Consider the following 19358-nt stretch of genomic DNA (forward strand, 5'->3'; position numbering starts at 1 on the left):
GTGTCCTGAAGACATGAAGAACTTGGGATAAGAATGATTTGTAATCCTATAATTAGATATCTGGATTCCCACATATTCATCTACAGTCACAGCTCATCTTGTTACCCAAACTGATGTGTGGTGATAAGAACAAGAGCAAGATCAATGATGATTAGCTGGTTTTACAGGGCAAAATTTTACTAATCTCACCTCACACCTCAACATAAAATCCTAGTTATGTTGACATCAGCAAGGGAAGGCAACCCTACTCATTCAACTCTATTGTAATTCATCACCTTTTTTATTCTCTTTTTGCAACTTAGGAAAGTAATAGTCATATCTCTCTGTAAGCAGTGTAATAACTGGATACCTTTGGATTAAAATGAGAAATTTTGAGGGGAGTACATATGCCGTGTATGCCTGGGTGCTATTATGTGTCTGTGTATCCCTCTTTTACCGGTGTGTTTTAAGCAAATATTTGATGCAAGAAAACAAAAGCCAACAATATAATATATGTAAACAATATATCTTAAGGTAAAGGAACAAAAATGCTGAAAAAGCTATTCTGACTAACATAAAGCTAAATATCTCTGGCAAAAGAGTAAAGAACTAAATAAAGAGACAAAAGCAATCAGAACAGGGTGTATTAAGGAACAATAAATTGAAAGGCACAATTCTACCAGAAAAACTGTCACACTACTTCTTATAAATGACACTGAAAGACACTTTTTCTTGTCTTTCAGTTTACTATATTCATTTTATAGCACTTCATAAATAAGCATTTTACTGTTACCCCCATAAAGAGGGGTTTCCAGTGTTTGTGTGACTTTCACAAAGCAACAGAGGGGAAAGCAATACTTAATAGTAAAATTCTTAAAAGGACATCTATTTAAAATCTGTAGCCATTATGAAAAAAAAGTTAAGTTGTTTTAAGTACTACATCTGACCTGACAATTTTTGCCACACATGTAGTACTTGAAACTTAATTTTTAAAATTTAATTTGACTACGGATTTTGCATAGATGATGTCCTTTAAGAATGTGAATAGGTTGTACTTACAAGGATTCACACTGTATTACAACAAGGCAAAGACAGTGATCTCAATCCTGCTCATATTTACACCCATGGAACTCCATCTAAGACTAGTCACACATTTCTCATATACTTAAAGGGTAAGTGATGAAAAAGCAGACAGATGACTGATAAAGAGCAGATCCAAAGCTAGACAGAAAATTTTGTCTGTAAACAGCATAATAGGATTTGTGCTCAAATCACAAAACATGCAAGAGGCAGCTTACTTCTATCACTCAAATATTTTGAAGTTTACAGCAGTTACCAAAAAGTCAGTGAACATTACATGAATATACCCAAAATCTTGCATGAAGTTAAACATCCAACACATAGTACACCACATTGGTTTTAGACATCTGTCTTTGGCAAAGGAAAGCTCAACCCAGATGCAACCTCTGCTTTCTAGTGCAATCCTGGCTCCACAGTCAAGTTTCAAATTGGCTGCTGGGCTGACAGAAGCACAAAGACGTAAAGTGAAGTCTCAAGGTGAAATGCCTATTCTTTATTAAAAACTCAAGTAAAAACACTTTGAGCAGGGGAAACTACATGGGGTTGGAGAGGAAAACAAACTTCTACAGCACACCTTCACACTTGAGGAAGAACGTAGGGCACCATCAGTCACTTTGCATTTGCTACTACAGATAGAGAGTAAGTCTGCACAATTTGTACATCTATTAGCAATACCTTCACTCCCTGCCAACACCCTGATGACTGAAGAGTAGGACACCAGAAACGTACATCATGATGGGGCCTGCAGAGTTCTCATGCATGTCAACACCTCTTCATCCATACTGGGGGAAAAATGGATTTGGGGCATTTCAGAGTCAAAAAGAGTGGGGGAGAGAGGGTGTACAGAATAGGAGGAAGTAAGGGATAAAAGCATTTCACTCAGAGTAATTAACTCAACCTAGACTCAAAGCCAGAATATTCCTACGTTCAATCCCTTCCACTGGCCACTGAGTCACATGGCCATCTTCAGAAGATTCTTTTTTAAACCAAATACTTTGTGTTTTTTTAAAATGCAGACTTGGGAAAACATATGCAGAAGTCAGATCAATAAAATAATCTGGACTGGAAGAAACTTCACACACGCTAAGTCAAACAATAAACATGAATAGATCTGTTGATATAAGTTGTCTTCAGATCAAGTATGAACAAATCTTACATTATGAACATTAACAAATTTAGAACTCCCACTTGTCTCTTACCCATCATTATATAAAATTGTCTAAGATGCATTTGCAGCATGAAAAGAAAAACAAAAATATTGGTTATGAAATGGGAAAACAAAATACAACTTATACTGAAGTAAAAAACAAAAATAAAATATATTTCAGTATGAACAAGAAATCACATGTATACTTTTTGTCTTCAGCTTTATCAGACCTACCTGATTTTCAGATAAGTCTTAATGATATGAAACATACAAGAACAAAAGAACAATTTTTAAACTGATAGAGAAGGAAAAAAAGGTACCTTTATGAAAAAGTTATTAAACGTACTGAAGCACTAACCTACATGAACACAAAACAGATATAGCTATCAAAAGAAATCAAAATGTGGATTTAAAAATAATGGAAGTTTCTAAGAAAAAATGAAGTTAAAAATCTTTGCCTCCAGCACTTATGCTTGCTTTACTCTCTATTTAAACATAAAGGAAAATGGCCATAAATACTTATCTTGATTCACTACTCACCTTAGGTGAACATTGTATATGTGGTTCTCCTTCAGGCTTTAATCCAATTATCTAAAGAAAGGGTAAAATCTCCATAAACAGCTATTTTTCTGTAGGAGTTGTATAAAGCTGATTTAAAAAAAAAACATTATGTACGGGAGACATTTAATGTGCATTTACACTTTTGACTATGACATTAAAATGGTATTATAGGTTTCCCTGGGCATCGTGGTAGGATTTCTCTATTAAATGTGTTCAGTTGACAAGCAACTAAGTTTCCAGATTCCAGGTCTACAGTCCTAGTAAAAGGGCATAAAAACTGGGGTCTTTCCAACTCAGACATTGTTACCAACAAAAAGGTTCTCTGAGGTTAGCTCAGACCTTCAGTTACAGCTGTGTAGTTTCATTTCCTTCAGGAGGCTTGCACATGTGTTATTAATTAGACCTTATTTAAAAAAAAAACAACAACACCTTGTTGATGCACAAAACTAGAATAGAATCCGTTGTTCACTCTTTAGTTACATTGCTTCTGAAGAGCATAAAGAGGAATGAAAACAGCAAAAACCCCACAAACATTTTCTCACTACAGTAAGCAAATATGACTAAATACACAGAGACCAAACGTGGTGAGTAAGAAGGTACCATTTTGACAGAGTCCCATGGACTAGAACCATACTAAGATCTAAAGTGTTGATGAACTACTCCTCAAAATGGTTTCACTAGTCACAGCCAGTAGCAGTTCACTATTTCAAATTAAGCATGCAACATTACTGGCTGAATCTAGGTGGTATGTCCAGGTAACTTGCAGTCAGCTAATGAAGAGTGGAATATTTTACCAACATCACCCTGCAATATCATTTTCAACACAATAGTTTCAAAAGTTAAAGCAAGCACATTACATTCTGGTTTATACTTGCATTCTGGAAATGTAAACAAACTTTACTTTACACTGAGCTTTTTCTTTTACAAGGCAAGAGTAGCCTTGTAAAAGAAATTGGGCTTCCAGGTGTTTTGATCCATGGAAACCAAGCCAATATTCTTAAGTATTAGAGATTTAAACAACTTGCCTCCTCCCCAATCCTAAATAAAAATGGTTAGTTATTTCAGTAAGTTGCATTGTTTCATAGAGAGAAATTGAAGGAAAAGCCAAGACAAATAATTGAGTCATTCTCTGGAATAAATTTTTATAAAGTTTTAGTTGGGAAACTAAGTTTTAAACTTAAGAAAACCAGAAAGAAAATTCTATGCACTTACTCTATTCATTTTCACAAGTACACATGGAGTTCCTTTAGCATAGCCAAAAGTGTCATCTTCCACTCCAGAACATGATCCAAGCTTAGTGCGATTAAACTGACATGCCTGCTTAACAGCACGATCTTCATTCTGCTCAAACAGTTTTCCTGCGGTACATGCTATGTTTTTGGATTGTTTTGAATCATCATAAGCTATAAAAAAAAAATATTTCTAAATCTATTGGTGTTAACATTCATGCAACCAATAAGTACACAATCCTACAGTAACAAACTACTTCTCAAGGTCCCTTATCTCGACATAAATGTGTAAAGTTTTCAGCTTAAAAATAAAATTAGTTATTGTCCCCCATACCTTTTCCTATTATGCAAGACAGCAAAAACTATTTACAGGTATTTTTGTCACCAACAAGTGGTGCTAGAAGTTTTATATTCATTAAATTACTGAGATGCCAAATTAGTTCCCCCAGTTCTCTTTTTGCATAGATATGGCTCTAGAAACTGCCAAGCCTTTTCATTTCTCTAGAAATGAGGAGACAGGTATAAACTGAGCAGATGTAACATACAATGGAAGGATGATCCAGTCTGGGGAAATGGACCTACAAAATCCACATTAATTTTACTACAGGACAAGAGTAATCAGAAGATATAAAATTCTTCCCAGTGGTTGACATTACTGCTATCAAAAACTTCAGTTCTACTACCCTTAACGAGGGCAGCGTATAGCTCCTGGCAAAGACCAGATATGTCAAGGAAGGCAGAAATTTCTCTTATAACCACAATTAGGGTAACCTGATCTGCTGAACTGTTGGAAACGAGGCACCTTCCCCCAAAGCCCTCCTCTACTAGGTTCTTTCTCAATCATTGTGGACATCACCCTGCCTTCACACCCAGGTGTCATCTTTAACTCACATCTTCCTCTAGATCTTCATCTCTTGCCAACTCTTTCTGCATATAATCTAAGATATCATATGACCTTTCTTATCCATCCAAAAAATTAAAACTCTGGTCCAAGTCTCCAACATCTCATATATCAATTACCGCAATACCTTTCCCAGGGCCTTGACAAATGCAGTCTTGCCCTGCTCATATCCATTTAGAATGCTGCTGCAAAGAGCATCTTTCTAGGCAATTGCTTTGACCATGTTACCCCTCTCTTTGAATCCCACCTCTGGCTCCCCCTTCTACATTGCATCAACTATAACTGCTTGAGTTTACTTTGAGGCCCCTTCTTGGCCAATCCCCACCCTATCTATCATCTCATTCATTATCAAGCAGTTGATCACCTCCAATCGGCCCAGGATGCCAGCCTTCATTGCCCACTTGTTAAATTTTCAAACAAGTACGTTCATGCTCTCTTCCATGTTGCCCCACACACTTGGGGAGGCACTCCCCGTAATCATAACCAAAGTTACCTCATTATATACCTCCTAATCCCTTCTCAAAACTCTCCTTTGTTATGACACCTACAAAAAACTTGATGATGTTTAGGTATGCAGAGACCATAGCCTATTATGCTGATCAATATTCTTGTATCCCTGTACTCCCCCTTTGTATCCATTTGTTGTTTCTTATCTTATACTTCAACTGTAGGCTCCTTTGGGCAGGGACTGTCTTTTTGTTCTGGTGTTTGTACAGCACCTAGTACAATGGGGTCCTAGTCCATGACTAGGGCACTTAAGAGCTACAGACATATGAATAATAATCAAGGCCAATATACAAAATAGCTTGTCATGGGTCCAAATTCTGGGTGATATGAGCACTCCTGCCACAGAAGCTCAGAATCGTCTGGATAACAGTATTCACCCTATAATTGTGACCCTACATGACGAATCTGGAGAGCTACAGTCTCAACCAGCACTTATCTCTTTTCAGTCAAGGTTCTGTCTGGTAGGGTTACCCAGTGCAAGAGGCCACGAGGCCCAACAGTCTAAGGCAGAATGTCTTGCAGTCATTTGGAGGTCTTGACCCAAGCTTAAGAATAATTTAAAACTTATTACGAAATTATTCTTACGGAAGATGTACAATCATTAAATCTAGAGTTCAGAGATGTACATACGAACTCCAACACCTGTATCATTGTGGAAGTGGACTTTGAGTGAATACTTAAGCCCAAAGTCTAGAACAGCTGTCAGACTGTCTTGACTTTTGAGTGCTGAGTGTACCCTTTAAGATGATCGGTCCTTTGCTTAGCCAGTAGTCAAGATACAGGTACACATGAATATCTAGCCTTCTCAGAAGGGGCAAGAAATCATATTTTGTAACAAAGATCTGGCAGGAAGGGGCCTTTACTCTGCTTTCTTAGAGAAACTCCTACTCTTCTGGGACCCTGATTGCTGAGCTCACATTGCTCCAAAAGGCTACATGGCTCATAAGGATAAGGTGGTGTGATCCGTTAGAGAGTTCATATACTAGATTCCAAAAAGGCGCTATTAAAGATCCTTGGTCCCTAAGCAATTGTCAAGATGTGGACTGCATTTTAAGATATTGAAAACCCCAGCTATAGGTCACTAAATTGGATTTGGTTCTCTTCCTGTTAGCTATTTGTCCAATTTTGTCTCAAATTTGATCACAGCTGCATTTATTGCTAAAACCATAAAAAGCAAATGTGCAAAGTAAACTGAAAAAACAAACAAAGGGTTTTGTTGTTGTTTTTTTAAGTTTAGATGCTACGAGTTTTGGAAGCCCTAGCACAACTAGCAGCAAGTATCAGTCTTTGAAGATATACATTCTTCACCATTACCACAGAAACAGCTCTTTAAATCAAACTGTTCTATGGCAGTGTGCATATTCAAGCTGAGACGCTGTACAATCGTTTTTTATTTAAATTGAGAGTATTCAAGTACACAACTAGGATGACAAATTCAAATGTCACCATCTCAAATGGCATTCTTGTTGGTAGTCTCAGCACAACAAAGGATTCAATGAGAAGAATGCACAACTTTTTCACCCTGTAAATACTCCCTCTAGGACAGGATTCAGGCAGACTGGGAGGATAGCAGAGGGGCAGCTTAACAACTGTAGCACAGGTGGCAGCAATGGAAATGGGTAAGTAGAGAACTTAAAACAATAGGGTTGCTGATCCGTCACTTGTCTCAAGTTCACCAAAAACCCCACCAAAGTAGGCAACAAGTAAGTGGTGCATTGGTAATAAAATACTCTGGCTTGCTGGGGGCAGATGTTACAGCAAAATGCAGGAGTATGTCAACTTTTTTCAATACATTTCTAAAAATATCTTTAAAAGGTTAAACATTTCTTAAGTAAAACAGTGAAAAAGTTTAAATTTCCCTAACTTTACAAGATCGGCTGCTTCATGGAAGTAGGTGACAGTGCTAATAAGAATAAATAGCCACTAAACAAAAAAAAAAAAAAAAAGATATATACCTCTACTAGCCAGCAGGGTCTTGTTATATATAGAGTTAAACAGAACATGAAAGTGAAATTAAATTGTTTGAATCATATATTATCTACAGGCGCACAGTATGCTACACGTTAACTACGAGATTAAACGTTTTTTCCCCATACTTCTACTATGTTATTCCAACTCAGTAAACCTTGATACTCCCATATGACCTCCTCTACAAAAGATCTTAACTCTTTCCTACACAGTCCCAGGCCAGCGCAACCTCCTCATGTACCATATAAAAGATGGTTACTCACCTTTGTAACTGTTGTTCTTCGTGATGTGTTGCTCATATCCATTCCAGTTAGGTGTGCGCGCGCCACGTGCTCGTTTGTCGGAAGATTTTTACCCTAGCAACACTCGGTGGGTCGGCAGGGCGCCCCCTGGAGTGGCGCCGCTATGGTGCCGGATATATACCCCTGCCGACTCATCCACCCCTCAGTTCCTTCTTGCCGGCTATTCCAACAGTGGGGAAGGAGGGCGGGTTTGGAATGGATATGAGCAACACATCTCGAAGAACAACAGTTACAAAGGTGAGTACCGTCTTTTCTTCCTCGAGTGCTTGCTCATATCCATTCCAGTTAGGTGATTCCCAAGCCTTACCTAGGGCAGTGTGGTCAGAGTGAGACGTTGCAGAATGTAAGACTGCGGAGCCAAAGGCAGCATTGTCTCTGGACTGCTGGACCAGTGCGTAGTGTGATGCAAAGGTGTGGATGGAAGACCAGGTAGCCGCGCGACATATTTCCTGGATGGGAACATGGGCCAGGAAAGCGGCAGATGAGGCTTGAGCCTGCGTAGAATGGGCAGTGAGATGGCCAGTCGGAACGCAAGCCAAGTCATAGCATGTCCGGATACAGGATGTCACCCAAGAGGAGATCCTCTGGGAGGAGACAGGCATGCCCGTCATGCGCTCTGCGACAGCTACAAAGAGCTGAGGCAAGCATCGGAAGGGTTTGGTCCTCTCAATATAAAAGGTGAGAGCCCTGCGGACATCCAAGGTATGTAGCTGTTGTTCCCGACGCAATGAGTGCAGCTTCGGGAAAAAGACTGGTAGAAAGATGTCTTGATTAATGTGGAAGGCAGAGACTACCTTAGGGAGGAATGCTGGGTGAGGTCGCAGCTGTACCTTGTCCTTGTGGAATACCGTATACGGGGGATCCGCAGTCGAAGCTCGGAGTTCCGAGACTCGTCTAGCCAAGGTGATAGCGATGAGGAAGGCTGTCTTCCAGGAAAGGTACAGCAGCGAGCATGTGGCTAAAGGCTCAAAGGGGGGACCCATAAGCCTAGCCAACATCAGGTTTAGATCCCAGGTAGGGGTCGGACGCTTGACCTGAGGGTACAGCCGCTCCAAGCCTTTGAGGAATCTGGAAACTATGGGGTGAGAAAAGATTGAACTGCCAGTTTTCCCAGGGTGGAAGGTATAATAGCTGCATGATGCACCCTTACAGAAGAGATCGCCAGGCCCTGCTCCTTGAGGGACCATAAATAGTCCAAGATAATGGAGACTGATACACCTTCGGGGATAGAGTTACGCTGAGCACACCAGCGGAAGAAGCGCTTCCACTTGGCGAGCTTTGTCGTCCGCGTGGAAGGCTTTTGCTTCCCAGCAGCACTTGTTGTACTGAGGTGGAACAACGCAACTCAGATTGGTTCAACCAGACAGCAGCTATGCTGTCAGATGAAGAGACTAAAGGTCCGGGTGGTGAAGCCTGCCAACTCCTGTGTTACGAGGTCCAGGCATAGTGGCAAGGGGATCGGGTCTGCCACAGAGAGGTCGAGCAACAGGGTGTACCAATGTTGTCTCGGCCATGCTGGAGCGATCAGGATTAGATGGGCTCTGTCCCTGCGGAACTTGAGTAGGACTCTGTGGATGAGAGGAAAGGGTGGGAAGGCATAAAATAGGTGCCCCTTCCACGGAATTAGGAATGCGTCTGAGAGGGAACCCGGGGAGCGGCCTTGCAGGGAGCAGAACACTTGGCATTTCCTGTTCTCCCGGGAGGCAAAGAGGTCTATGTGGGGAAACTCCCACTTCCAGAAGACAGAATGGAGAATGTCCGGACGGATGGACCACTCGTGAGACAGGAAGGATCTGCTCAGTTGATCTGCCAGAGTGTTCCGGACTCCTGGGAGAAAAGACACTACCAGGTCTATTGAGTGGGCTATGCAAAAGTCCCATAGTTGTATCGCCTCTTGACAAAGGGGGGAAGATCGTGTCCCTCCCTGCTTGTTTATGTAATACATGACTGTTGTGTTGTCTGCGAACACTGCAACACAATGACCCTGTAGATGGTGCTGGAACGCTTGGCACGCCAGTCGGACTGCTCTCAGTTCTCTGACATTTGTGTGTAACGCCAACTCCCGAGATGACCAAAGGCCTTGAGTGTGAAGGTGCCCTAGGTGAGCACCCCAGCCGAGAGATGATGCGTCCGTTGTTAGGAACGCGGAAGGCTGTGGTGGATGGAAGGGCAGACCTGCACACACCAGGGATGGCGTCAGCCACCAGTTGAGGGTGCCGAGGATGCTCGGTGGAACTGTGAGTACAATATCTATGGCGTCTCTGCCTGGACGGTAGGCTGAGGGGAGCCAAATCTGAAGGGAACGCACGCGCAATCTGGCGTGCTTTGTCACGAATGTGCATGCAGCCATGTGACCGAAGAGGCCAAGGAAGGTGAGAGCTGAGACTGTCAGGAAGCTCTGAAGTCTTTGTATAAGTGAGACTATTGCCTGAAAACAAGGTAGAGGCAAACTGGCCATTGCAAGATTGGAGTCCAGAGTGGCCCCGATGAACTCTATCCTTTGCGTAGGCACTAGAGTAGATTCTTCCAAATTGATTATCAGGCCTAGACGTGTGAATAGGTTCTTGATGATGCTCACATGACTGGTGACTTGTGCCTCGGAGGTCCCTCGAATAAGCCAGTCATCGAGGTATGGGAAGACATGTATTCGACAACGACGGAGGGAGGCGGCGACTACCGCCATACATTTCGTGAATACCCGAGGGGCTGTGGAGAGGCCAAAGGGAAGGACCGTAAACTAATAGTGTTGATGATTCACCACAAAGTGTAGATACCATCTGTGCGGAGGGTAAATTGCAATGTGGAAATATGCATCCTTCATATTGAGAGCGGCATACCAATCTCTGGGATCCAGGGAAGGGATGATGGTCCCCAGGGATATCATGCGGAACTTGAACTTTTTCATGAATTTGTTCAGTCGTCGCAGGTCTAGGATAGGCCAGAGGCCCCCTTTCGCCTTGGGGATTAGGAAATATCGGGAATAAAACCCCTTGCCCCTTAATTCCTTCGGTACCTCCTCTATAGCTCCCATTGTAAGGAGCCTCCGAACCTCTTGCAGGAGGAGTTGCTCATGAGAGGGGTCCCTGAAGAGGGACAAGGAGGGGGGTTGAGAGGGAGGGGGTGAAATAAACTGAAGATGGTATCCAAACTCCACCATGTGTAGGGCGGGTAGTCTGGACGTAGCCCCTGAGTTGGAGGCCTCCCGCGGAATAGATTTTCCGTCTCAACAAATCCATTCGCCTAGCCTCCCCTGATTTCGGTGCTTGTTGGCTGTGGCGCTCCCGCTCATTGACGGACTGTACAACCAACGAACAGGGAGGGGGGTGCACATATAAGTATTCATACCCTTTGGAGGGCACCATATATTTCCATTCAACCCTTCTGGCTGTGGGCGGGATAGATGCTGGGGACTGCCAGATGGTGTCTGCCTTAGCCTGGATAGAACGAATGAACGGCAGGGCCATTCTGGTTGGTGCCTCCGCCGACAATATACTTATCATTGGGTCCTCCACCTCTGGAACTTCCTCTACTGGCAAGTTGATATTCTTGGCGACACGCCACAGGAGGTCCTGGTGTGACCTGAGGTCAACTGGAGGTGGGCCCGACGATGATGTCCCTGCTACCGCTTCACCCGGAGAAGAAGACGATTAAAGTCCCGGGACGAGTGGGCTCCTTTTTCGTCTGGGGCTTGAAAGCCTTGCAGATGCTGCACTTGTCTGCGAGGTGGGATTCGCCCAAGCACTTGAGACAGGAGTCGTGAGGGTCTCCTGTAGGCATTGGCCGACGACAGGCCGAGCACGGTTTGAAGCCCGGTGAACCGGGCATGGGCCCCAGTACCGGGTGAGGGGAAGGGGCTAATCCCTGATCCCTCTTATCTATATACAATAACTACTACAAAGAACTAATAAAACTAACTAGAAATATAGAATATTGAACTATATACACAATAACGGTTAGAAACGAACAAATAGCTAGGGAGGTGGAGATCAGCTAAGCCGCGCTCCACTGTTCCAACGACCGACACGGGCAGTAAGAAGGAACTGAGGGGCGGATAGGTCAGCAGGGGTATATATCCGGCACCAAAGCGGCGCCACCCCAGGGGGCGCCCTGCCGACCCACCGAGTGTTGCTAGGGTAAAAATCTTCCGACAAACGAGCACGTGGCGTGCGCACACCTAACTGGAATGGATATGAGCAAGCACTCAAAGAAGAACTTCAATTTCTTCCACCAATTCTCTCTTGAAAATTCACTTTGTTTAGTTCTCAAGGATTGTACCATCCAATGATAATGGAATACTATGAACATCCAGTGTAGGCCAGGGGTCACATTAGATCAAACGCTGACATTCAAAGAACAGATTAAAAAAAGTGAACTCCAGGAACTGTGTACTCCAGAAACTGATCCCAAAACACTGACCAGCCAGGCTGGCCCTGTGTTACTCAACTGCAGAGTATAGTGCCCCAGTAAGATGATGTTCAAGTTAGGCACATGACATTGATATTGAACTCCATTAATCCTGTAGAATAATCACTGGGACTTTGAAATCGATTCCCATACTGTCACTATACTACCTCTGGGGGATTCTGCCAATATCAGTGAAGTGAGATGCCTTCAGTAAAAAAAAAAGACAACAAAAAAAAGGTGCATTGTACAAGACATCCACTGCAAGGATAGAATCCACCATCCAAGAGGCAGAAGCCCAGAAAGACCTTTGCCTCTGAAAATCTCTTACCACAAAATACTTTGTAGTCTTTGATGGGGGTAACAAAATAGCTGGATATGTGTATGATCTTGGAAAAACTGGTTCCTTCAGAACAAACTCCCAAAGGCACTGACCTTGAATTAGTACTCTAGCATAATCTAAATCTAATGAGAGGCAGAGTGGCAAAGCCTGGTGAGAATCTGAGGGGAAGACTGGGACTGAGAACCAACAGGGTAGGGAGGAGCATGTGATGACAGACTGGACAAGGATCTGGGATGCAGGGAGGAAAACTGACATTGACTGAGCAAAGAGAATGGATGAGATTGGATGAGGCATCCATGAAGGGATAAAAGAACTGGGAACCAGTGAGAACAGGGAAATATATGGGGGGGGCGCGCTACTGGAGGTCTGAGTTGGGGAGAGTGACAGATCAAATGAAGAGACAGGAATGAGGAGAGTGGAATTGGTTGGGTAAGAAGAATGGGACTGCGACAAGGAGCCAGGGATTGGGGAGAAAGTCTTCGGACAAAGACAGGGTAGCAGGGACCCCTGCCCGATTCAATGCATAGGTTGGATCTCCTTCGGGGATGAATTACGGTTGTAGAGTAAAGGTGACTTAAGTGTAGGATGCCTGCTTCATTTATTGCAGCAGTTGGAAGGTGGTTAGTGAATCTGCCAGAGGACTGCGGGAAAGGAAAGGATGGTGTCCTGGTAAATGCTGCCCTGGAGAACTGGATCCTATCCTTGTCTCTGTCACTGGAATTCCTATGTGATGCTATATAAGTGGCGTAAACCAAACTTTTTAAAGGTGATCACTCATTGTATTCCTTATCTTCTGGGTAATGAGATGTTGGGGTTTGATTTGTGGAAGTCCTGAGCACTCTCATCTCCAATTGACATCAGTGGAAGCTGTGCTTGAATACATGAAGTGTCATATAAAGCTAAGTACTCTGAAAAATCAGGTTCTAGGTTTCTCAGATCGGACACCAAAAACTAGTAGATACCTTTAACTTCACTCTCTCTGCACTGCATTCCCCATCTGTACAGTGGGAATAATAATACCCCCTCATCCCACAGAAGTCATGTGAAAATAAATTCATTAATGTTTGAGAAACAATCATACTATAATGGTGAGCTCCTGGAGAAGCCTTGAGGCAAATTAATAATTCAGTCTTCAGAACAGGGTTTGACTAGTGTGCAGTAAACAAGGCATGGGCTACACATTAAAAAACAAGGAGAATACACAATATTGAATAGCCTTATTAATTAAGCACCTTTCATTCTGTGCACTGAATGAGGAGACCTGTGGAAACATTAGCATGTGATCATGTAATTAAAGACAATCGTGGTACCTATGCACAAAGGGGCCGAATTAAGATTGTACAAACTTTAATTCTGGCACTTCCTAACTTTTGAGTGCTTGACCTGGAAACCTTAATAATGTTATTTTAGCTTAGTTTTTCTATGTAACATAAAAAAACAGAAACCAACATATTACACAAATAACTTTGCTATTCATTTACCTACCCTTTGTCTGATATAATCTTTTCCCACATACTAACTTCAATTTTAATCTCTTGTCATGTTTTATAAACCTGTAAAATACCACGCACCATTATGACATTATATATAAAAAGTAAATAATACTATTTAATTGTCTGCATGCAAATTTATTTCTTTAACCAATTTAATGTCACTCTTAACTATGCTTGTGGCAAGCGGATTCAATTCCTTCCTCAGCTATCCAAGCACACTACCTATTGACGTCAGCGAAGGTTGCACAGCTGTAAATCATGGTAGACTTTGACTAAACATTTAACTCTGGATTCTGTTGTATTTACACTGCTACCCTGATAGAACAGAACCCGATATAACACGAATTCGGCTATAACGCGGAAAGCAGCACTCGGAGGGGGCGGGGCTGCGCACTCCGGTGGATCAAAGCAAGTTCGATATAATGCGGTTTCACCTATAATGTAAGATTTTTTGACTCCCGAGGACAGCGTTATATTGGGGTAGGGGTGTATTTAAGGAATGAAAAGCAGAATATATACATTTTACTGATCTGTAGAAGTCTTTCTGTTCAGAATGGCCATAGTTAAAAGTACATTAGCAAATCTAGCAAACACTGTCACAAATCAGTATACAATTTAGAGCAGTGGTCCCCACAAACTTGTTCTGTCACTTCCCCCTTATCTGTAATGGAACTTGTCTGCACTGCTCGGGAGCCACAATTGGAACTGTGGTTGGGGCCTGAGAGCAGAGCTGGGGGGCCCTGCCTCCCTACCCCCCCAAACATTTCTCCACACCCCCCTACGGGGGTGCACCCCAGGGCTTGGGGACCATTGATATAGTTAATAAATGTTAAAGCCTACAGAATTTTCCCTAAAGGAAATCAACTGAATGTATTTATAGCTACAAACTGTCCAAACACTTTAAGTTTAATTAAACTACTTGTAATGTAAAAAACATTCTACTTACATTTTAGAAATTGTTTAAGGGTAGAAACATATTCTGCATATGACTTGGAGTCAGACTTATTAAAATAAAATTCCAATGCAGTGACTGGCTTTGGTGAAATCATAAGTCCTTTTAAGAAAAACAAAAAGCAAAAGTCAGATATTAAACAACTCTTTTCATCCCCACCCTCATTTCTCAGAAAGACATTTTAAAAATTGTAAATAGACTATCTAGTATGAAATTTCAGAATTATCCTTATACTGTACAACCATATTTTGAGGGTAGATTTTTAAAATCAATTTTCAACACCAAAATCTAAATTACAGTCTAAATAAAGTTACAATTTAAGTGCAAGCTATAATAATTAGAATTCATAATAATCAAAACCCAAATGATTGAGAATAGAAAAATTAAAACTGCAGGCGATTAGCTAAAGTATTTTACTGATTACAGTTTTACTTTGTACTTTCCATATTCACCAACATTATACCAAGGCTTCTTTCTTTAAAAAGAACATTTTAATTTTTAGACTAGTGCTGAGTAAGACAGTCCAGTGGACAGCTTCCATACCTTCAGTTTACTTACTCGGTATTTTTACATACTCTTAGTTTCATTATAAATTTGTTATGTAATGGAGATACTTCTGTATCTCCTGTGCATACTTTTGAAACCTACTAATTTTGAAGTGGTTTATAAAGCCAAACATGCCTTACATAGTAAAACTGGATGCTATTATAATTTTAATTTCAGGGTGACCCACAGAGAACAAAAGAGGACTTGCACCTTAAAAAAAAATAAAATAAAAACTTAATAAATGTAAACAGATGGCCTGAAAGGTCCCCGAGCCAAAAACAAAACCACATTGATTGTTCTTTTCACCCTTCTTCCCCACACACCAGAAGTTCAGATTATGTCTACCTTTGAAAACTATAGGCAGCAGCAAAACTAGCAGGATGAGATAGCAAGCACTGAAGAAACAAAACGATCTACTGAGGATACAATTTTTATTTGAATAGTTTAAAACGGTTTGTTAACAGAAAAGAAAAACCTTGTAGATTTTTTTTTTTTTGGTTAAGGGTATAATATCTACCCGCTCCACTCTTCAATTAAAATCTGAAAAAGGCCACCACACATTTTTTGGTAAACCCGGGAAGACTAGACACACAACATTCTTGATATTTCTAAGCTGAAATATTAAACAAGATTCCCCCACCCCAAAAAAGCGTGGGGTGGGGTGGAGGCACTTCTCAGGCCTTCTTTATACATCATAAAAAGGAAAAGGACGTAATGAAATCAGTTTTCCCCTCTCTGTAGGCCACTTTATATATTAAATAATAAATGTATTATATATAAAAAAAGAAACTTATCAGAAAGAATATGGAAAGTACAACTACATAGACCAAATCTATCAGTGATCCACTGCAAGCCCTACGTGAAGACACAGAAAATGGTGCAGTTTTTTTTTTAAAATTATTTTAATAAACAATAGGGAAACAGTTTAGACAAATTAGAAGTTTTTGGAGAAGGAATGAGTTTCAGAGGCTAACACTTTATATATGCCTTTTTAAAATGCACGTCTTGACTCATTCACCTTTTCTGTGGGGTTCACAAAAGCACAGTTTCTCCCTCACCTCAGCAGCAGTTAGTTAACTATTTCCCAGGGCAAGTCTTATCTAAATGACAGTCTGATACATGACACTACAAACCCCATTTTGCATGATGAACGCCATTTTGACTGTAAACTGCACTGTACCTTCACTGTTGCCTTTTAACCTCCATACTGAAGTGGGATTCCATGAGGTGTCAGCAGAGGGCTAACAATGGAGAGCAATCAAGAGTCATTAATCTGGAGGGCATTCCATTCAAATGGACACGCTCTAGGACAATAAGCTAGCTGCACCCCAGAACCATTAGTTATCCCAGATGGGGCTTTAACTAAGCAATGTGTCACCTGACAGGAACTTGAAACCCCGGGGGGAGGGGTGGGAGTCACCTGACAGAGGGCACTTGGAACTTTATACAAAGGAGGCGCTCTCAATTTTCAAACTAGACATTTTAAGAAAAAAAAAAAAAAAAAAAGAGACCAGTACAAGGTGGAAAGATGGAGAAAGAGCAAAGGAGAGCATAGGCACCCTGGAAGGACTGACCAAACTCAAATGGCTCTGTGTATAAATTTTGGTTGTTTTCTCATAGATCTGTCTCTCTCCTATGCTTTGTCTGTGAGTAAAGTGTTTGATTGGCTTAGAAATTCCTTTATAATGTCTGTGATACTTGCTTTAACTGTCACTGAAGCCTTGGCTACACTGGCACTTTACAGTGCTGCAACTTTCTCGCTCAGGGGTGTGAAAAACCCCTGAGTGCAGCAAGTTACAGCGCTGTAAAGCGCCAGTGTAAACAGTGCCCCAGCGCTGGGAGCGCGGCTCCCAGCGCTGTAAGCTAATCCCCACGGGGAGGTGGAGTACGTGCAGCGCTGGGACAGCTCTCTCCCAGAGCTGGTACTGCGACCACACTCACACTTCAAAGAGCTGCCGCGGGAGTGCTCCCGCAGCAGCGCTGTACACTTGCAAGTGTAGCCATACCCATAGTGTCCAAAGGGTGAGACAGTAATCCAGAGGATCCACTGTATCAGAGGAACTCTGGGAGCCATGTAACTGAAACTGGGGAGGCGTACAGAGAACTAGCATTAGTTTCAGAATGGAGTCCTGTATCTTAGAAAGGGTTGCTATATCTGCACCCCAAGGGCATGCCAGGAAACCCAGAGCATGAGAACGTGACTGGATTCTGTCAAGGCTAGGGATGTAAATATCGTTTTAAAAGTTAATTGTTTAAATGATTAAACATTTCATCAGATGTATTCAACCACAAAAGCTCATGCTCCAATACGTCTGTTAGTCTGTAAGGTGTCACAGGACTCTGTTGCTTTTACAGATCCAGACTAACACGGCTACCTCTCTGATGCTTAATCTTAAAACAGACATTGCAAAAGGCATGGAGTACAACCACTTTTAAATTTACCTTCCTTCACACCACCCCCAAGCAAATTCACAGCCTACTTCAGGGCTCGGTAACCTGTGGCGCCCAGCTCACCAGGCCAAGCACCCTGGCGGGACAGGCCAGTTTGTTTACTTGCCCAGTGGCCGTGGTTCACCGCTCCAGGCCAATGGGAGCTGTGGGAAGCGGCGAGGGCCAAGGGATGTGCTGGCCGCCACTTCCCATCGCCCCCATTGGCTCTGATCAGCCGAACCTGCGGACATGGCAGTAAACACACTGGCCTGGCCTACCAGGGTGCTTACCCTGGTAAGCCGCATGCCAGAGGTTGCCGACCCCTGGCCTACATGATACTGGGATTGTCAGAGCCACTGTGCAACTTCATCAGAACATGGAACTGATTATATAGTAAAGGATCTAGCGAAGGAGGTCAGAAGTTTATTTTTTGGTGAAGTTTCAGGATTTTTTAATTTACTTTAACTGTTTTATACACTGGAACATTCTATGGTTTTAAAGCTTAGAGAACCCTGCTGAAAACAACTAAATACCAAGGCCCTGAAAAACAAAAACAAGCAAAATTACTGACAGGACAATGGCAAAGTTTTTGCTCAGGGATTGTATTGTGTTGGCGGGCTTAGATAAGAGAGAGTTAATCAGTGTAATAAAATCCACAAAACATCATGCCAAAAAGGAAAAACAGGAGTAAGGTTGCAAAGACATGATGATATGAAAATAGTGTGAATAGCAAATACTATGTAAATTGAACCTTGGGAATGCATATTGCACAGGTTATGGAAAACTTAATACTTAATTTTTATTGGAAGAAAGCTCCTTAATATGTATTGTGGGCAGGCATAAGAAACCAAGTGAACAGGGCCCAAATCAGAGAATACTGGACCAGAGACTGAGATGACCATCATGAAGTATGGGAGAGCTTCCCGGTAGTCCAGAACTCAGTAACTGGGGCCCCTATCTGTTCTGTTATCTGTTTATCGTCTGTCAAATATATGATCAGAAACTATAAGTGACAACGATTGCCTGAAAATTTATAAATTAAGGCAAAAATTGATTAAACCTGAACTGGATGAACTTGTTTCCAACCTTTTAACACCTCACTCAAATTCAGAAGAGGGTGGTACTGACTACAGATAGTCCAACCTCCTTCCCCAAAGTGTGGAATGTTCAAATACATATCTGTATTTTGTGCCATCATACAGGCCCATGTCTAGAATCCAGAAGTCACACACTGGCTGGCTCTGTGTTCCAGGTAAAACTGTGATTATAAAACTATTCCCGTTTCAGTCAATGGGAAAGTTAGGACAATGCGCAGCACCTTTGAAAATCCAACCCTCAATCCTTCAAAGAGAGTTATCCGGATTACTTATGCAAGAGCTCAACTTCTCTCAAAGGGGCAATTTAAAAAAACAAAACCAAAAAAACCTATTCAGCATAAGCAGGGCTGTCAAGGGATTAAAAAAATTAATCATGAATAATAGCACGGTTAAACAATATTAGAATACCATTTATTTAAATA

The 19358-nt window shown here is 41.9% G+C and overlaps 1 protein-coding gene across 2 annotated transcripts in view; it reads right to left on the bottom strand.

Moving 5' to 3' along the window:
* ATP1B3 (ATPase Na+/K+ transporting subunit beta 3) overlaps positions 1-19358 on the bottom strand; it is a 73593-nt gene that overhangs the window by 19546 nt on the left and 34689 nt on the right. For both annotated transcript variants that reach the window (XM_030574328.1, XM_030574327.1), the window contains 3 exons: positions 14858-14965; positions 3980-4170; positions 2747-2797 (listed from right to left, as the gene is read on the bottom strand). In XM_030574328.1, coding sequence (XP_030430188.1) covers positions 2747-2797; positions 3980-4170; positions 14858-14965 — 350 coding nt within the window. The remainder of the gene's footprint in view (positions 1-2746; positions 2798-3979; positions 4171-14857; positions 14966-19358) is intronic.

Source organism: Gopherus evgoodei, chromosome 9 (assembly GCF_007399415.2).
Source record: "Gopherus evgoodei ecotype Sinaloan lineage chromosome 9, rGopEvg1_v1.p, whole genome shotgun sequence".
NCBI lineage: Eukaryota > Metazoa > Chordata > Testudines > Testudinidae > Gopherus > Gopherus evgoodei.